The 14,366-nt window shown below is 33.8% G+C and overlaps 1 protein-coding gene across 1 annotated transcript in view; it reads right to left on the bottom strand.

Moving 5' to 3' along the window:
* The window catches only part of LOC149568704 (immune-associated nucleotide-binding protein 9-like), a 65,056-nt gene that overhangs the window by 30,543 nt on the left and 20,147 nt on the right, over positions 1 to 14,366 (bottom strand). Inside the window, exons 4-5 of the mRNA XM_089821592.1 lie at positions 1,926 to 2,090; positions 1,701 to 1,811 (exon numbers count right to left, since the gene is read on the bottom strand). Of these exons, the coding sequence (XP_089677718.1) occupies positions 1,701 to 1,811; positions 1,926 to 2,090 (276 nt within the window). The remainder of the gene's footprint in view (positions 1 to 1,700; positions 1,812 to 1,925; positions 2,091 to 14,366) is intronic.

Below are 14,366 nucleotides of genomic sequence, written 5' to 3'. Positions count from 1 at the left end.
ATTTCTCCTGCTGATATTCTTCATTTCTCTTCTCACGCTAACATTGCACCCTTGCTAACACTGCAAATGTATCTCTAAAGTTCTTGTTCTCCAAATGCCCCCTAGACCCCCTTGTATACTACTCTCGTTGGTAAACCAACAACCAAGATTGATTTACAATCGATGGTAGAGATTAAAACAACTTAACAACCCTAACGAAGTTGGTTTCTAGTTGTTCCAAAAGTGGTCAATTAATTAACAAATATTTGTCTCTAATCTAACCAATTAGTTAGCAAAACAATTACTTGCTAAATAATAGTATATGGATGAACAGCTATCCAAAGCTAACTAAACTAACAACTAATACAAACTTGACAACATTCCTTTCTAAAACAAAATCAATTTTCCCCAAGTCTAATTCAAATCTTATCTGTGGACTACTATAAATAAGAAACAAAGAAAGATTTTACACAAAATATTTGGTCCAAACTTATTTGGTGAATGAATGATGTCTATCTTAAAAATTAAATCAGATCTCTCCTAAATCTAATTATCTTCAATAATAAATTCATATAATAATACACGTAAGGAGCCAGTTGTGGGTCTATTAAAGATTTATTGACAACTCTTGGTGTGTCAAAAAGTTTCATGGAAATCTGATTTGATTCAAAATTCCAATAATATATGCCTTAATAAAAAGAAATACAAAGAAATTTAGCATCCTCCTAATAACCCCTCGAGAAACGAGTTAAATTTTAAAATTCTAAGTATTTACATTGGAGAATTTTCTTTATCAAAAAATTGGCTAAATGAGAATACTCCAAGGCCTAGTGGCCAAAAACAAGAGATATGCCTATCGTTCCACATTTCAACGCCAACAATGCATTTCAACAGAAGAAACGCTTGTTTCTGCAGATAAAAAATGAACTAAAAACTATTACGAACAATTTACTACATTTCTTCAACTATTTTCTCATACTCACGAAGTGCACTAGAGTTTAGTAATTATTTTATGTTTGGATAAATCATTATTAGTTTTGGCCAACTGAAGTAATTTTGCATGAACCCTACTTTAATAAATTAATAATTATTTAAAGTTTAAACTAAGTACAATTATTAGCTGATTAATGAATGCTTGCTCATTAGGAGGCTTTTGTAATATTTATCTTTGAATAATTATTTATTTTTAATATTATATACATTAATAATTACTAGAATATAAAATTTCGGTGGTTACAAAATAATTTTGATACTTATATTTTCTCTTTTCAATAATTAAATGTAATCTAAAATATTATAATATTTTATATTTTATAAGTATGTGTAGTTGTACACAACACTGTCATATTGTTGTCTGATTACATATAGATTGAAAATTGAGCAGAACATGTGGACAATATCATTGAATATCTTACAAAAGGAAATATATTTGTTAAGTTTGTTTTGAAATCTCCAGCATATGTGAAGTTCAAGATGGCACATGCAAAATATAGGGCAAAAATAGCGAATCTAGGGTTACGAAATTTTTTGAAAATTAAATAAGGTATTCAGAATGTGATAGTAGACCAATTTAAAGTCTAAAATCCTAAACAAAAGCGATATAATAAAGCTGCTTGAAACTACAGTTTAAAATTGAAACTTCTGAGAAGAAACTAGAAGCGAATGACCTATTCGACACTTTTAAGCCACATCATTGGAAGGATTAGAGTCAAAAGTAGCACCGTCAGTTTTAATTGTCTGATCTGCTCTTCATAAAACCTTTCTTGCTGTTCGATTTCATCTTCATGAGCCTTATTCTTGTCTCGATTGTAGTACAGTTGCATTGTCATAATCTGAACAAGTAAAAAAATCAGATGAATAAGATTCATAACAGCATAAGTCATACTTATATAATCAATTCTGATATGTTTATGTACATCATATCATGTATTCAGAATTCAACATACCTTAGCTTTATCAAACAATGCATTTGTATAAGGGCGATTTCCATTTTCAGCAAAGTTGCGGTCTACCATCTCCATTAATTTAGTTACTTGATTTTCCATCTTTGCTGTGGACACAGTTGTATTATCAAAGAGGACAACTCTTGAATTGCAACGACGTATAATTCCCTGCAATCCATCACCAAACCAGTTACTAAGAATACAAAGTCACCGTAGGTATATTAAACATCAATACCTTGCAAACTATAATGTTTGAATATATTTAAAATTTCACATATGACTAGAATTTAAAGACTAGGTTCTACTTACCAAAAAAAATACCATTGTTGGTGAGGTAAAAACATAATATATGAAATAAATAACTGAATTATTCCCAATAATAGAATCTATGGATGAAAATCAACATCGGATTGAAAACGAGGAGGTCTACCACGAGGGTGTGCTGTCATCGTACTTCATACTTGTACTCTAATTGCAGGCTTCCAAGTGGCAAGATTGTTGGCTTTCATGCTCCTTGTGTACTTTGGGAGTATTGATTTTGTTTTGTGTGTTTGTGTCCTTGTGTTTTATTTTTTGAGTTTTGCTTCTAGTTTCCATTGTGAGTTTGGTGGCCCTAATCTTAGTGCTCGCATGTGGGTGCCTTTGAGTTTGCTGATTTTTTGCTATTTGCTATGGCCATTCTTTACCCTTAACCTAATTGACCATGATGATGGATGGTAATGATGTTTCATTCTTTACCCTTAACCTAATTGACCATGGTGATGGATAGTAATGATGTTTCAGTGAAGGAGAGTATGCAAGATGAGGGTTTATTTGCGAATGATGAGAGGAAATATGCAATAAATAATGATCTACTGATGAGTGCTTAAGGTGATGTGGGTTCTAGTAATAATGGTGTGAACAAATCTGACAATGTTGTTAAACTTTTATATAGTGTAGTGGTGGAAGATTCTTTAGTCTTGGTTTTTCTGGCATTAGCATTCTTTAGTGGTACTTTTTCATGTAGAGACAAGGAAAATGGAGGAGGACCAACCAATGTTGATGGAGATTGATGGGGAGTTGAAGCCGATAGGGTAGTGAAATGTGAGGATGGAAATCAAGGTAAGGTCTCACTATCCTCAGGGAAGACTCTCACTCTGGATCCAAATGATGACATGGTATAGACATTTAGGGAGGAGAAAACTAGACTTAAGAACATTGCTATTTTTATTTTTTGCTTGTATGTTGAAGTTCTACCTATTAGAAAATTCTTAGAAGATTGGCTTAACAATGTATGGGGAAAAAAACTTAGCATTGCTGTAAGTTTCAGTAGAATAATTTAAAAAGGCATGTTCGTTATTTTTCTTAAAACACTTGCTATGTAGGAAAAAGTGTTGAATAAGGGTTTGTGGAATGTTGCAAAAACTTTGTTTCAGGCTCTTCGTTGGTCTCCAAGAAATAAATCAGAACAAATTCCCACTAATTCCTCACGTTTTGGGTGAAAATGCAGAATATCCAACTTGAGTTTTGGTCTTTTCTTCCACATATGCTAAAGCCTTTGGGATCAGTCCTCCAAGTTGAACAATCTAAGATCACTCTCTCATAGTTAAATGCTAGAACCCTAATTTCCCTAAGCCCCAATGTTTCCTTTCCTTAAGAAATATTAGTTAAAATTGAAAATGAAACCTTTTGTTGGAAGTTTCATAAAATTGAGGATTTGGGAGCTTGTTGCCACTATAAATTAAATGAACATAATAAAAAAGATTGTCCACTATTGAAAAATACTCAAAAAGAGTTTCATGGAGGCAATAATACAACACAAGATGATAAATCTAAGCATGGTAATAGTAATAATTTTTAAAATGTTAATGCAGATGGGAAAAATGAAGCTCAGAACTCAAGTGGTAATCATGGGAAAGGGAAACCCACTAAGAGTTCAGTTTTGTTGCTCATCATAACCCAATTTATGATGATGAGTATGTGGTTTTACATGCTAAGTAAAAAGTGAATGTGAACTTCATTAACACATTCGCTGTTAAACCTCTATACATTCCTATAAGAAGAGAAAACGTTATTGAAGATAATGCATCAAAATTTAATATAGAATAGTTATCTTTTAACAAGATAAATTTAAATAGTAATACAGATTTGATTTCAATGGTTCCCCTCGGTCCTCTAACTTAATGAAAAATGGAGCACCCTCTAGCCTTGATAATCCTTTTCCTAATGTTTCTAATGACAGTGTTGATGAAGGATTGATTGAGGTTATTGGTAAAAAGAAAAAGAGGAAAAATTATCAAAAAATCAATAGTGCTAAAACTAGTAAAAGGAATAACAAATCCAAAAACACTGAGACCCTAGATTGTTTTAACATATTTTTCAAGAGTTCTAACACACCTAGCTATCAAACATGAATTTGCACATATATAGTTGGAGTATTAGAGGTCTTGAAATGCCTGACCGAAAGTATATGGTTAGAAGATGGTGCAACAAACTCCATAATAAGGATGTCATTTGCTAGCAATAAATCAAAGTTACTAGTTATCACGCCTTTAACACCCTCAAGTTTGTTTGGGACAAGGCTAAATGCTTATATTCTGGTCACCAAAGAGGGAAAGGTGGGATGGCTGTATTCATCAGCCCAAATGGATGGAGAATCTTATCTCTCATTGTTATTCCCCTTGCCATAAGGCTATGTAGGAAATCTTTAATATTAGTGGTTCCTCTATAGGAGTTTGTAATAGTTGTGCCTCTAATGACTACAGAGAAAGAACTCTACTTTGGGATGGGTCAACAAATAACCTCCTAGATTCTAACTGATTTTCATGGGAGACTTTAACATGATTGATAATATTCAAGATAAAAAGAGGAGCTCTAGACATGAGTAGAAAGGAAAAGAACATTACTTTTGGTCAAATTTTAAGAGAAGGGTTCAAATCCAAGACCCTCTTGATAAAAGGAAGAATGATTTTGAAGGCATCTATTTTACATGGTGCTATAACCAAGCTTTGAGGAGGAGAATTTATTGTAGACTTGATGGAGTAAATGTGAGCCCTCTCTTCTTTAAGTTGAAGCATCATAATAATGTTTCCCCTATAGTGGTTACTCTAATTAGTATGTCTGGTCATTCTTCCATCTCTGCTTGCATTGATAATTTGGGGAATGTTAGTATTGACACGTTGAGTAGAAAAGGGATGTTCAAGCTTAATGTCTCCCTTCTCTGGGAAGAATATATTGAAAAAACCTTATATATGGTGTCCATGATGATCAACCTTTGCAAAAAAGATGTCTTATCCTGATCTACATGAATGATTAAGGTGGATACTTGCATAAATTTTTTCCAAATTATGGGGTATAAGGAAGCGAAGGATAGGAGAAGTGAAAATCAATATCAAAAGAAGATTAATAGAATTGAGAGAGAATTGCAAGACAAATAGAGGGACCTAAACTTGGAAAAGGAGTTTATTGATATAAAGATGCATTTGAGAAGGATTCAAAATATTTAGATTCAAGGTTAGAAAGTTAGGGCGAAAGCTAATTGGCTCAAGGATGGTGATATAGGTTTGAAATACTTTTTTATCCTTATTAAAGCTAAGAAAAACAAAGAATTCATAGAGGGTATTCTTAGTGATAATGGCATATCTAATGACAATAAGGACATAATTGAGGCTTTCTATCAATTCTATAAAAAATTATTCAGTTAAGAACAAGAGGCTAGTAATGATGAAGCTATGAATATATGTGTTAATGTTATTCTAAAGAATGTTTCTATGGAGCAAGCCAAGATTATAAATTTCCTCGTTAGTGTTTAAGAAATTGAGGTGGGATCATCAATGTTTGAGAGGTTGGATACTTTGATTTTGTCACAAGTACCAAGATAGACCACATGTTGTATTTTGATCCATGATGGTGGATGTGCTAGGAGTGATTATTCCTTGTTCATTTATGTAGCTATGGATTGGCCCTATGTAATTTATAAAATAAGTGGAAGATTGTTGAGATAATGGTTGTTGGACACATTGCATAGTATTTTTATATTGTATTGTATTATTTTATTTTATTTTATTTTGTAATATTGTACCTAGGAGCACCAAGATGGACGTCCAACATATAGAGATTTCCATGGGATATACTTGGTGAGTTTTATTGTACAACATTGTGATAATATTTGATGTAATTATTTAATATTGGAGAAAAAGAATTAAATGTCAAATATTAAATGTGGGGTTAATGAGTTAGGTACAACATGGCTTTAGCACATGCTTTATGTAATACCACTTGGTGGTTTTGTGGGAGTTTGATACTATATAAGAAACCACAAGGGTAGTTGTTGTATGAGAAGAGTAAAAGGGAAAAAGGAAAGTTGACCGACACAAGGCTTGACAGGTTAGCCACTAAGTTTTTCCCTCAATGAGGGTTTCCTAGGGTATATCTTATGTCACATTTTTTTGGGTACGTTGTCTATTCTCATTTCATGTGGATTTCAATTATATATTTATTTCAAATCTATTATGAGTTATGTGGAAATGATTATAACTTTTTTGCAAGTTTTCTTACAGACTGTATATTATTTATCTTCATCATTTAACATAATTTATTTAATTAATTTTACAAATTTTAAGAATAGATAAATATTAATCTTATCTAGTTTGATGCATGTTGAGAAGTTGGGTATTGTCATCTCAAGCGTCAAAAAGAGAAATGATAGAACAAATTAAAAAACTAAGATATCTTTAGTTTTTTATTTATATTTTAACTTTAAGTTGAAGGGAAAGGTATGTTTTTTTGAAGAAAACAACACTAAAAAGGTGTTGGTCCATGGTACAATCAAGCACATTCGAAGGACATTAACAATACAATAATGATATCTAAAATATAAAATTCCAAATTCACTATCACAAGCCCAAGTCTATCAAAAACAAATTTTCAAAAGGTATTGAACAATCATATATAATATAACATATTCATCAAAATAACTAGCATAAAAATATGTGAACCTGTATGTAAATATGTACTAAACATCATAACTGTTAAAATTATTACATTACAAAATGACATGCTATCTTTCCTACAAATTGCACCATTGACTAAATTTCAAAAGATAAAAAATATAATGATTTTTTTCGAAATTTTTGGCATTTGATCTTCATGATCTGTATATTTTGAAATCAGAAACAAATTATTTTTTTTCTGAAAATGAATCACGTTTGACTTTTTTTTTTTTTTTTTGTGTGTCTTTGGTACATTTTGTCTAAAGATTATAGTTAGCGCCATTTCAAAACACTATGCTTGATTAAATGAAATTATCTCAATTGAATATAATCAATCAATGCAGTTATCACTGCATTCACATATGCACTCAGAGAACACAATAAGAGAGTTTCAATCTGCTTATTGAGTCTTTGTTGATCAATTATTATTTTTAGCCCGTGAAGATATCACACTATGATGTTCTTTCTGTTGGGATTCATTTGTGAGGAAATTGACCACATATGTTGTAAGAGTGCAATGGCTATGACATAGAAATGGAGCACAAACGATAACTATTTGAATCGCATTTGCGATGAAAGGAGAAGCCAAAGTTGCATTCAGTGGGAGTGATCATTTCAGCTCAGTATTGTATTGGTAAACAAATTTTTCACCTTGAAAATATACAATTTGGCCCAATGGAGTATGTGGCAAATCGATGTTTCTAAAAATTGGATAGGCCCTTGATATCGAGCCTTCCTCTATGTTTAGAGGGGCAGCTTCCTCATAAGATAAAATATGTGATTTTTCAATAGAGATGAATAGAACTTAGAAAATAAAAAGGAAAACCATTGATAGTGAATGCACCACATGCCTTCAACGTGTTCATAAAAATGATGTAAACTATTAATGAGAGCAATCAAGGACTACACTTGAGAACTTTCACCAACACAATGCTAATTCAACCATTCATGAATACTCACACCATACCATGAAAATACTCATAAATGAATTAACACCTCCACAATTCAGACCCTTTAGAAAGAGAATGCCCAAATGTACTTCCTTTATTTCTTTGCACCAGGAAAGTAAGAAATAACTGATTACAAAAATAACAATTGTACACACTTTCCAAAAATTGCTTTGTTATCAAAGCATAAGTGTTCCTTGTATCCAAGTCAAAAGAGTCCCTTATTACATTGATTTCTAGGAACTTATAGCCAATCTAGATTAACCAACTTTCTGGGTTCATAACTACCCAAAAAGTTAGAGTTTGGACTACTTGAAGATGGTTTGTAACCAACTCTAACCTTTAAAGCTTAAGTACAAGTAGAAAAACCAAAACCAGAGTTAACTCTAAAGTTGGCCTTTTTACAAAATACATAAATAAAATTCTAAGACAACTTTAGACAAATATACTTCTAACTTTTAACTGTGACCATTGATATTCCCTAAACTCGTCCTTTGATCTGTAGGTGCTGTCAGCAATTGAGTTAAGTTCTCCTTGTACGCTCTAAATGATTTAATGACATGAGAAAAAGTTTTGTTTTTAATAATGATTAAACTCTACATCTTCAGCTTACATAGCTCATGTCTCTTTCTAATTTCATCCAATTTTGTGACACAACCTGGCAAGTTTTGAGTACAGAAGTTCAATGCTACTGAGAGACTGCTCAATCTCATCATAACACTAGCATTTGAACTTTGTTTACTACCAAGTTTGGCGCTGATTTTTGTCTCTATGCATTCCAAAATGGAAGATATGTCCAGATTTTGAGTGTGTTCACTAATAGGAATACCGTCTACGATCATCAATATATCGCCTAAGGTCTTCTCTTTCAGTAAATTGCATGAGCTCAAGAATTGTTCTCCTTCACTCAATTGTTTACTCATACTATCATTCTTCCATCTGATGTTTTCCAGCCATATATCAATTTTCTCATCTTCTCCAGTGCTGATTAACTTTAGTGATTTAACTATATTGCTGTCGATGCCTTTAATCTCTACTAAATTGGCATCAATTTCTCTCCAGAATGTTTGTTGTTCCTTGAGAGTTGTTAGTTCTTTTTGAATGCTTTGTTGTATATGATCTGGTTTGGTAAATGTAACTTGAACATATTGAAATAAGATTGATGCATATTCTTTCATGCTTTTTACCCACACTTTCACCATCTTACCATAATTTTGGCATTCTCCTAGGTTTTGAATGGTTTCTTCATCAAACATCTTCTTCGGATCTTTTGTACTTTCTATGGATGAACTAGGATCTGGAAAGGAGTAACCAACCATCAATCAGATGCATGAAGAAAGGGCTCAGAATTGACACTTGAGTTGATTCTTAACTTTCTTATCTCTCCTTGATTGTTCTATTAGGATAGTAGCTGACACTTGAAAAATGTGTTCTTTCCCTTCACGGGTAGTCTAGCCTAGATCCACTTTAGTGATGCTAAAATTAGATTCATTTGCCTCATTTATGTCCTTCTTTGTGACTGGTTGTGCAATTTCAATAGATAAATTACCTGAAGTAGGGTTCACTGCTATTCTAGAATCCATTTTTAAAGTCTTCTTTATCTTTGTACCTCTATGCATTAAGTCAGCTACAACATCTAGATTGGGTGCTTCCAATTGAATCATCCTTTTCATCTACAAATGAGGGTAAAGTATTCATCTTAGGAGCTTCATCTATCATCTGTTGAATTGGTTTCAAAGTCTTCTCCTTGGGTTTTGATCTCTTCTTTCTGGTGACTGCATTGACTTCACATGCTAAAGTTAGATCAACTCGTTTATTCGAATCCTCCCCATCATCACCTCCTTGTGTGGTATGTAAAGAACTCGAGGACATAGGGATAGAAGATTGAATGGCTGAAATCGATGTTCCTTCTTGAGAATTATTATTATTCTTTGTGCTACTTCTCCCCATTGATTAAGTGGCAGTGACTTCTTTGATTTAATTCTTTAACCAAGTTTCAGTTCATTGAATCACAAAGAATGTCCTTTCCTTGAGGTCTTTCAATTCTAGCAGAGACCATGAAATGTCCCTTTTCTGATTTTGTATGATATTTCCAACCTTTAATCAGATCTTTAAGATCAAACAACTAATATCACAAAGATCCTCCAAATTTCTCAAGAAACCCCAAATCGGGTATGCCAGAAATGGTGCCAAAAGCTTCACAGCTTCACCTATTATTAATAAATCTGAAAATGGACATTTTTATAGAAATTTTAGCAGCATAAAAACCTACAAAATGACATTTCTAGATCTATATAGCCTTTACACAACAGCTCACAAATGTAGGACAAAAACTATGCTCATCGGGCTCCCAAAATTAACACAAAAATGCCCGAAAACACCACAAAAACACTAATAAACTATCTCAAAAGTTTAATCACATTCCAATACATATATTCAGCTCTATTTTAATAGCTTAAAGTCTGAAATACAGAAGCAACCAAAACTGATATGAAATGCTCAAGTGAAAACACCAAACTCATGCAAAAAAAACACACCCAAAAACCCACAAATCTACACTGTTCAGCACAAAGGCAAACTCTGTATGAGCATGCACATGGAATGGCTTCAAATTTCCATCCTTAGCCTTCCTAGACACCTACAAACTCCCATTCTTTGGTCTCCCTGGAAACTTGCAAACTCCCATTCTTGGGTCTCCTTCTCCACAGGTTTGGTAGCCTCTGAAGAATAACAAAGAATGAGCAAAAATCAAGTTCTCCCCGTCTGCCCAAAATGCCTCCAAACCCCTTAAAAGAGGCCATAATCGTAACTCACGTCCAAGAGAGGTTAATGAAACATATTTTAATAATAATTTCATTTATTAGTCCAACGGTTTCCAAAGATTAACCCCCTTTTTCTGAAACTTCACTTTCTTGGGCCTGCCTGCCTTAGCAAAGATTATTATTTTTTTATTATTTGAAAAGGGGACATGACAGACCAATTAATATATGGCAATTCTAATAGCTATTTATGCTCAAAGAAGTAAGGATCAATCAAATCTAACCCATCCTCTCTTATGCCTGTCACATCCCATCCCATTTTGTAATCAATAATTTGTTGTACTGTAAATTTCATCCAGTCCCTTTTTATCACTTCGAAATCATTCTCATAGTTCACCCAATAATCATTCATTGTAGGGAAATGGAGATAGCGAGGCCTGAGTGCCAAGTTATTTTTAACATATCCACTGCCATCAAAAGGAAAATGACCATGGAAAGAGTGTAAAGTCATGTTCACCATGGATCTTTCAATATTTTGAGCATCAGAAGAAGAAAGACAGTTATAATGCTCAATGCCAATTGGGAATGGGATTGATCTTTTGTTCTTGCACTTTTTGTTCACCTGACCAATTTTTCTGCAAACTTTTGAAAGTACCAACCTATCATCAACGAAGCAAGGCAACATGAGAGGACAATCTTGAAAACCTCCGATGCAAATGTAAGTGAATCAGGGGTATTGTATGAAGAAGCTACCATAAATACTAATGAGACTAGCTACTTCAGGAGAAATTCTAAGTCCTATATCTCCTTGTAGCTCCTTGGTAGTGAGCATAGAAAAAGTATCATTCACCCTGCGGAAGTGTGCATTGCTCTATTTTAATTGCAACTGGGGGTAATAATTATAAATTTGTGTGGTTAAGCTATACTCCCCATAAGGATTTAGACCGGGTCATGATTTCATACTAGCAATTGCGTACATTAGGTATGAAGACATGTAAAACCCTTGAGTTGCATTGAAGCCTGTTAATTGATGATGGAGGGCATCGCTAATCATTTCTCCCTAGTCTAAATTATTTTCCAGTGGTGATGGTATTAATATACAAAAACACCCAATCTTGAAAATCTTTAGTTGTCTGATTTCCCACCACTCTATTGAGAAGAACTATCATATCAGAAATGTCTTCATTAAAGATATTCCTGCATAACATTCTTGGCAACTGTGACTGTCCTTGTCTGGGCTGATCAAGCCAACTTATAGCAATGACATTAAGACATGTTTTCTTATTTTGATGGAAATAACCTTGGGCACCTTCTTTAGAAATTTTTTGTGAATTCCCCTCTTACTGGCAATCTAAACGTGATGGATATAGATACTAGATCTAGCCTCGCCACAACATTACCTCCTGCAATCTTAATATCTGTAGAATTTTGATCATATGCCTTGATACATTCTAAAACCAATTCCACACATTGCACTACGAGCGGATGTCCTCCTACATGGGCTAGGCCACTTTCCAGAGTTTGATGTGCCAGGGGTGATTTATCTTCTCTATTCATCATTTTCCAGAAGTCTACAACTTCTATATGCCCCATCTTTGTGTCAGATATTTTAGGAAGTGTGATTTTCAGTATCTCAGGAGGCTCTTTACCTTGAAACTTATACCTCATAGTATCACCTATCAAGTATTGTCCTGGCTGAAATGCGGAGTCAATAATCACTTTACTTTGTATCAAACTCGATGTTCTGTGAAACTCTATTAAAATTTCTACTTCACTCAAAGAATCCAACATTCACCTAGAGTATTCACGAGAAATTTTTCAATTCCTTACCAGTACCATTTGGTTCACTTTTTCTAGATACTGCATATGTCTCCTATGCAACAGAGGTATTTTGTCAAACAATGTGAGTGCACTTTGGACTTGGCATTTCGTCAAACAGTTTTCATGCACTCGATATTTCCATTGAACTTTTGCCGGCTGTAGACTACTTCAGATTTTCTCACTTAAGAGCATTGATTCTCCAATCTTCCCTCTTCTATATTTCGATTGGCAATGAGCATGTGTACATTAATGTTCATCATAGCCATAATGTCACAGATGCTGTTGATATTTGGCCCCACACTTGATTAATATTGTGCAAGTTTTCATACTCTTGCTATTTCCATATATGATTCTAGATTCGATATTCAAATCCATTGCGAGTTTTTCAACTCCAAATACCAGCACTAATATGGTTTGAGAGATTAGTAACACCATTTGTATGCTTTGATAGGTTCATAATATTGCTAACTGCATCAATCCAACATACGTCCTTAACAGAGCTTACATATTTAGCAGCGCTTTCCGAAAATAATGTTTGGCACCACCTTTGATTGAGCCATGTGTCTCATAGAATTCTACCTGCGGTTTTTGTTCAACAACGCATATGCTTTGTCAGGGATAGCTTTGCTAAACAACTCACGAGTCTTGGTGTACATGGAACAGTAAACAGCAAACCCATTATCATTCACCATCTTTCCACGCTTCTTACCTTTGTTATTCTTTTAAAGCAACTCACGTGCTCGATTGAGTGTCCAACTTCAACAATTTGCATGCTAGTCTGTGCCTTTAAGGCCGTAGGTCTGAAATTGCCTGCGTGGCCAAGGGTGTAAATTAGATTAAACTCTCTCGCAGGCCTGGACTACGTCTTTTGAAGCCGTGGGTCTTCACTGATCACTTTGCAAATGCCATGCGATAAAACATTCTGAAAATGCAGGCAGAGTAGTGAGCTAGAGCTTGGTACGATGGCTGTTGAAAGAATAGAGGAATCTACGCCTCCATTTGCTCATGTAACCTTAGTGGTCTCCTCCCTCAATCAATCAAGCTCCTCTAATGAAGAAAAAGCCGTGCCATTGCATAGGCTATTAATATGCTTTTGCAGATACCATTTCACCAGTATCAATTCTGAATGAAATCGCATGTCTTTGATAATAAATTTATTTCTGAGAGTGGCTGAGCAATGTATTTCTAAGATGGTATAATATGGCACTTTTTGAAATCACAGTTCGTGTTCCTCCAACTTGGTCTTGCTTTCGTGCTGTCACATTTAAACTCATTCTAGGTCATAAACTCATTCTAGTTGACCTATGAAGTTTATTTCCAGCCATTAGTTATTTTAATAGGTATGTTTTGGGTTGGGAAGTTTGGGTTAAGATTAGGTTAAAAAGTTAGAGTACGGGGAGAGAGAGTATGACTAGTACATGGAAAGAGAAAACTTGAATGAGAAAACCCAAACCCAAACCTGTATTTCTCTCTACTAGTTTTAGTACGTGGAGAGAGAAAAAGTTGAAGAGAGAGAGTGAAACTCAAACCCAAACCCAAACCCGTACTTCTCTCTAAAGGTTGGAGTACGTGGAGAGAGAAAAGTACATGTAGAGAGAAGATTGCAAAAAGAGGAATGAAACTCAAACTCAAACCCAAACTTCTCTCTACAAGTTTTAGTATGGAGAGACAGAAAAGTACATAAAGAGAGAAAGTTTTATTTTGCCTTAGGACTAATCTCTCTCTTTCCGAATAATTAATATAATTAAAATTCTCCGTAAAATGTTTGGGTAACATATTGTTACAATATTATTCAAAATCCATTTTTCCTGGCTGAATCTTAAAATCATTCCTGGAAATGTTTCATATACTAGGAATCTTGAATCAATATCTCTCTGAAATCAGTTACATAACTAATTGTTTTTCCTTTAAATGTTCCTATTGCATTTGCTATGAGGCCCTTTTTAA

Source organism: Cupressus sempervirens, chromosome 3, assembly GCF_028749045.1.
Source record: "Cupressus sempervirens isolate cs-2001-9-10 chromosome 3, ASM2874904v1, whole genome shotgun sequence".
In the NCBI taxonomy this organism is placed as follows: Eukaryota; Viridiplantae; Streptophyta; class Pinopsida; order Cupressales; family Cupressaceae; genus Cupressus; species Cupressus sempervirens.
The sequence above is the reverse complement of the archived record's forward strand: the minus strand, read 5'-3'. Positions and strand labels throughout refer to the sequence as shown.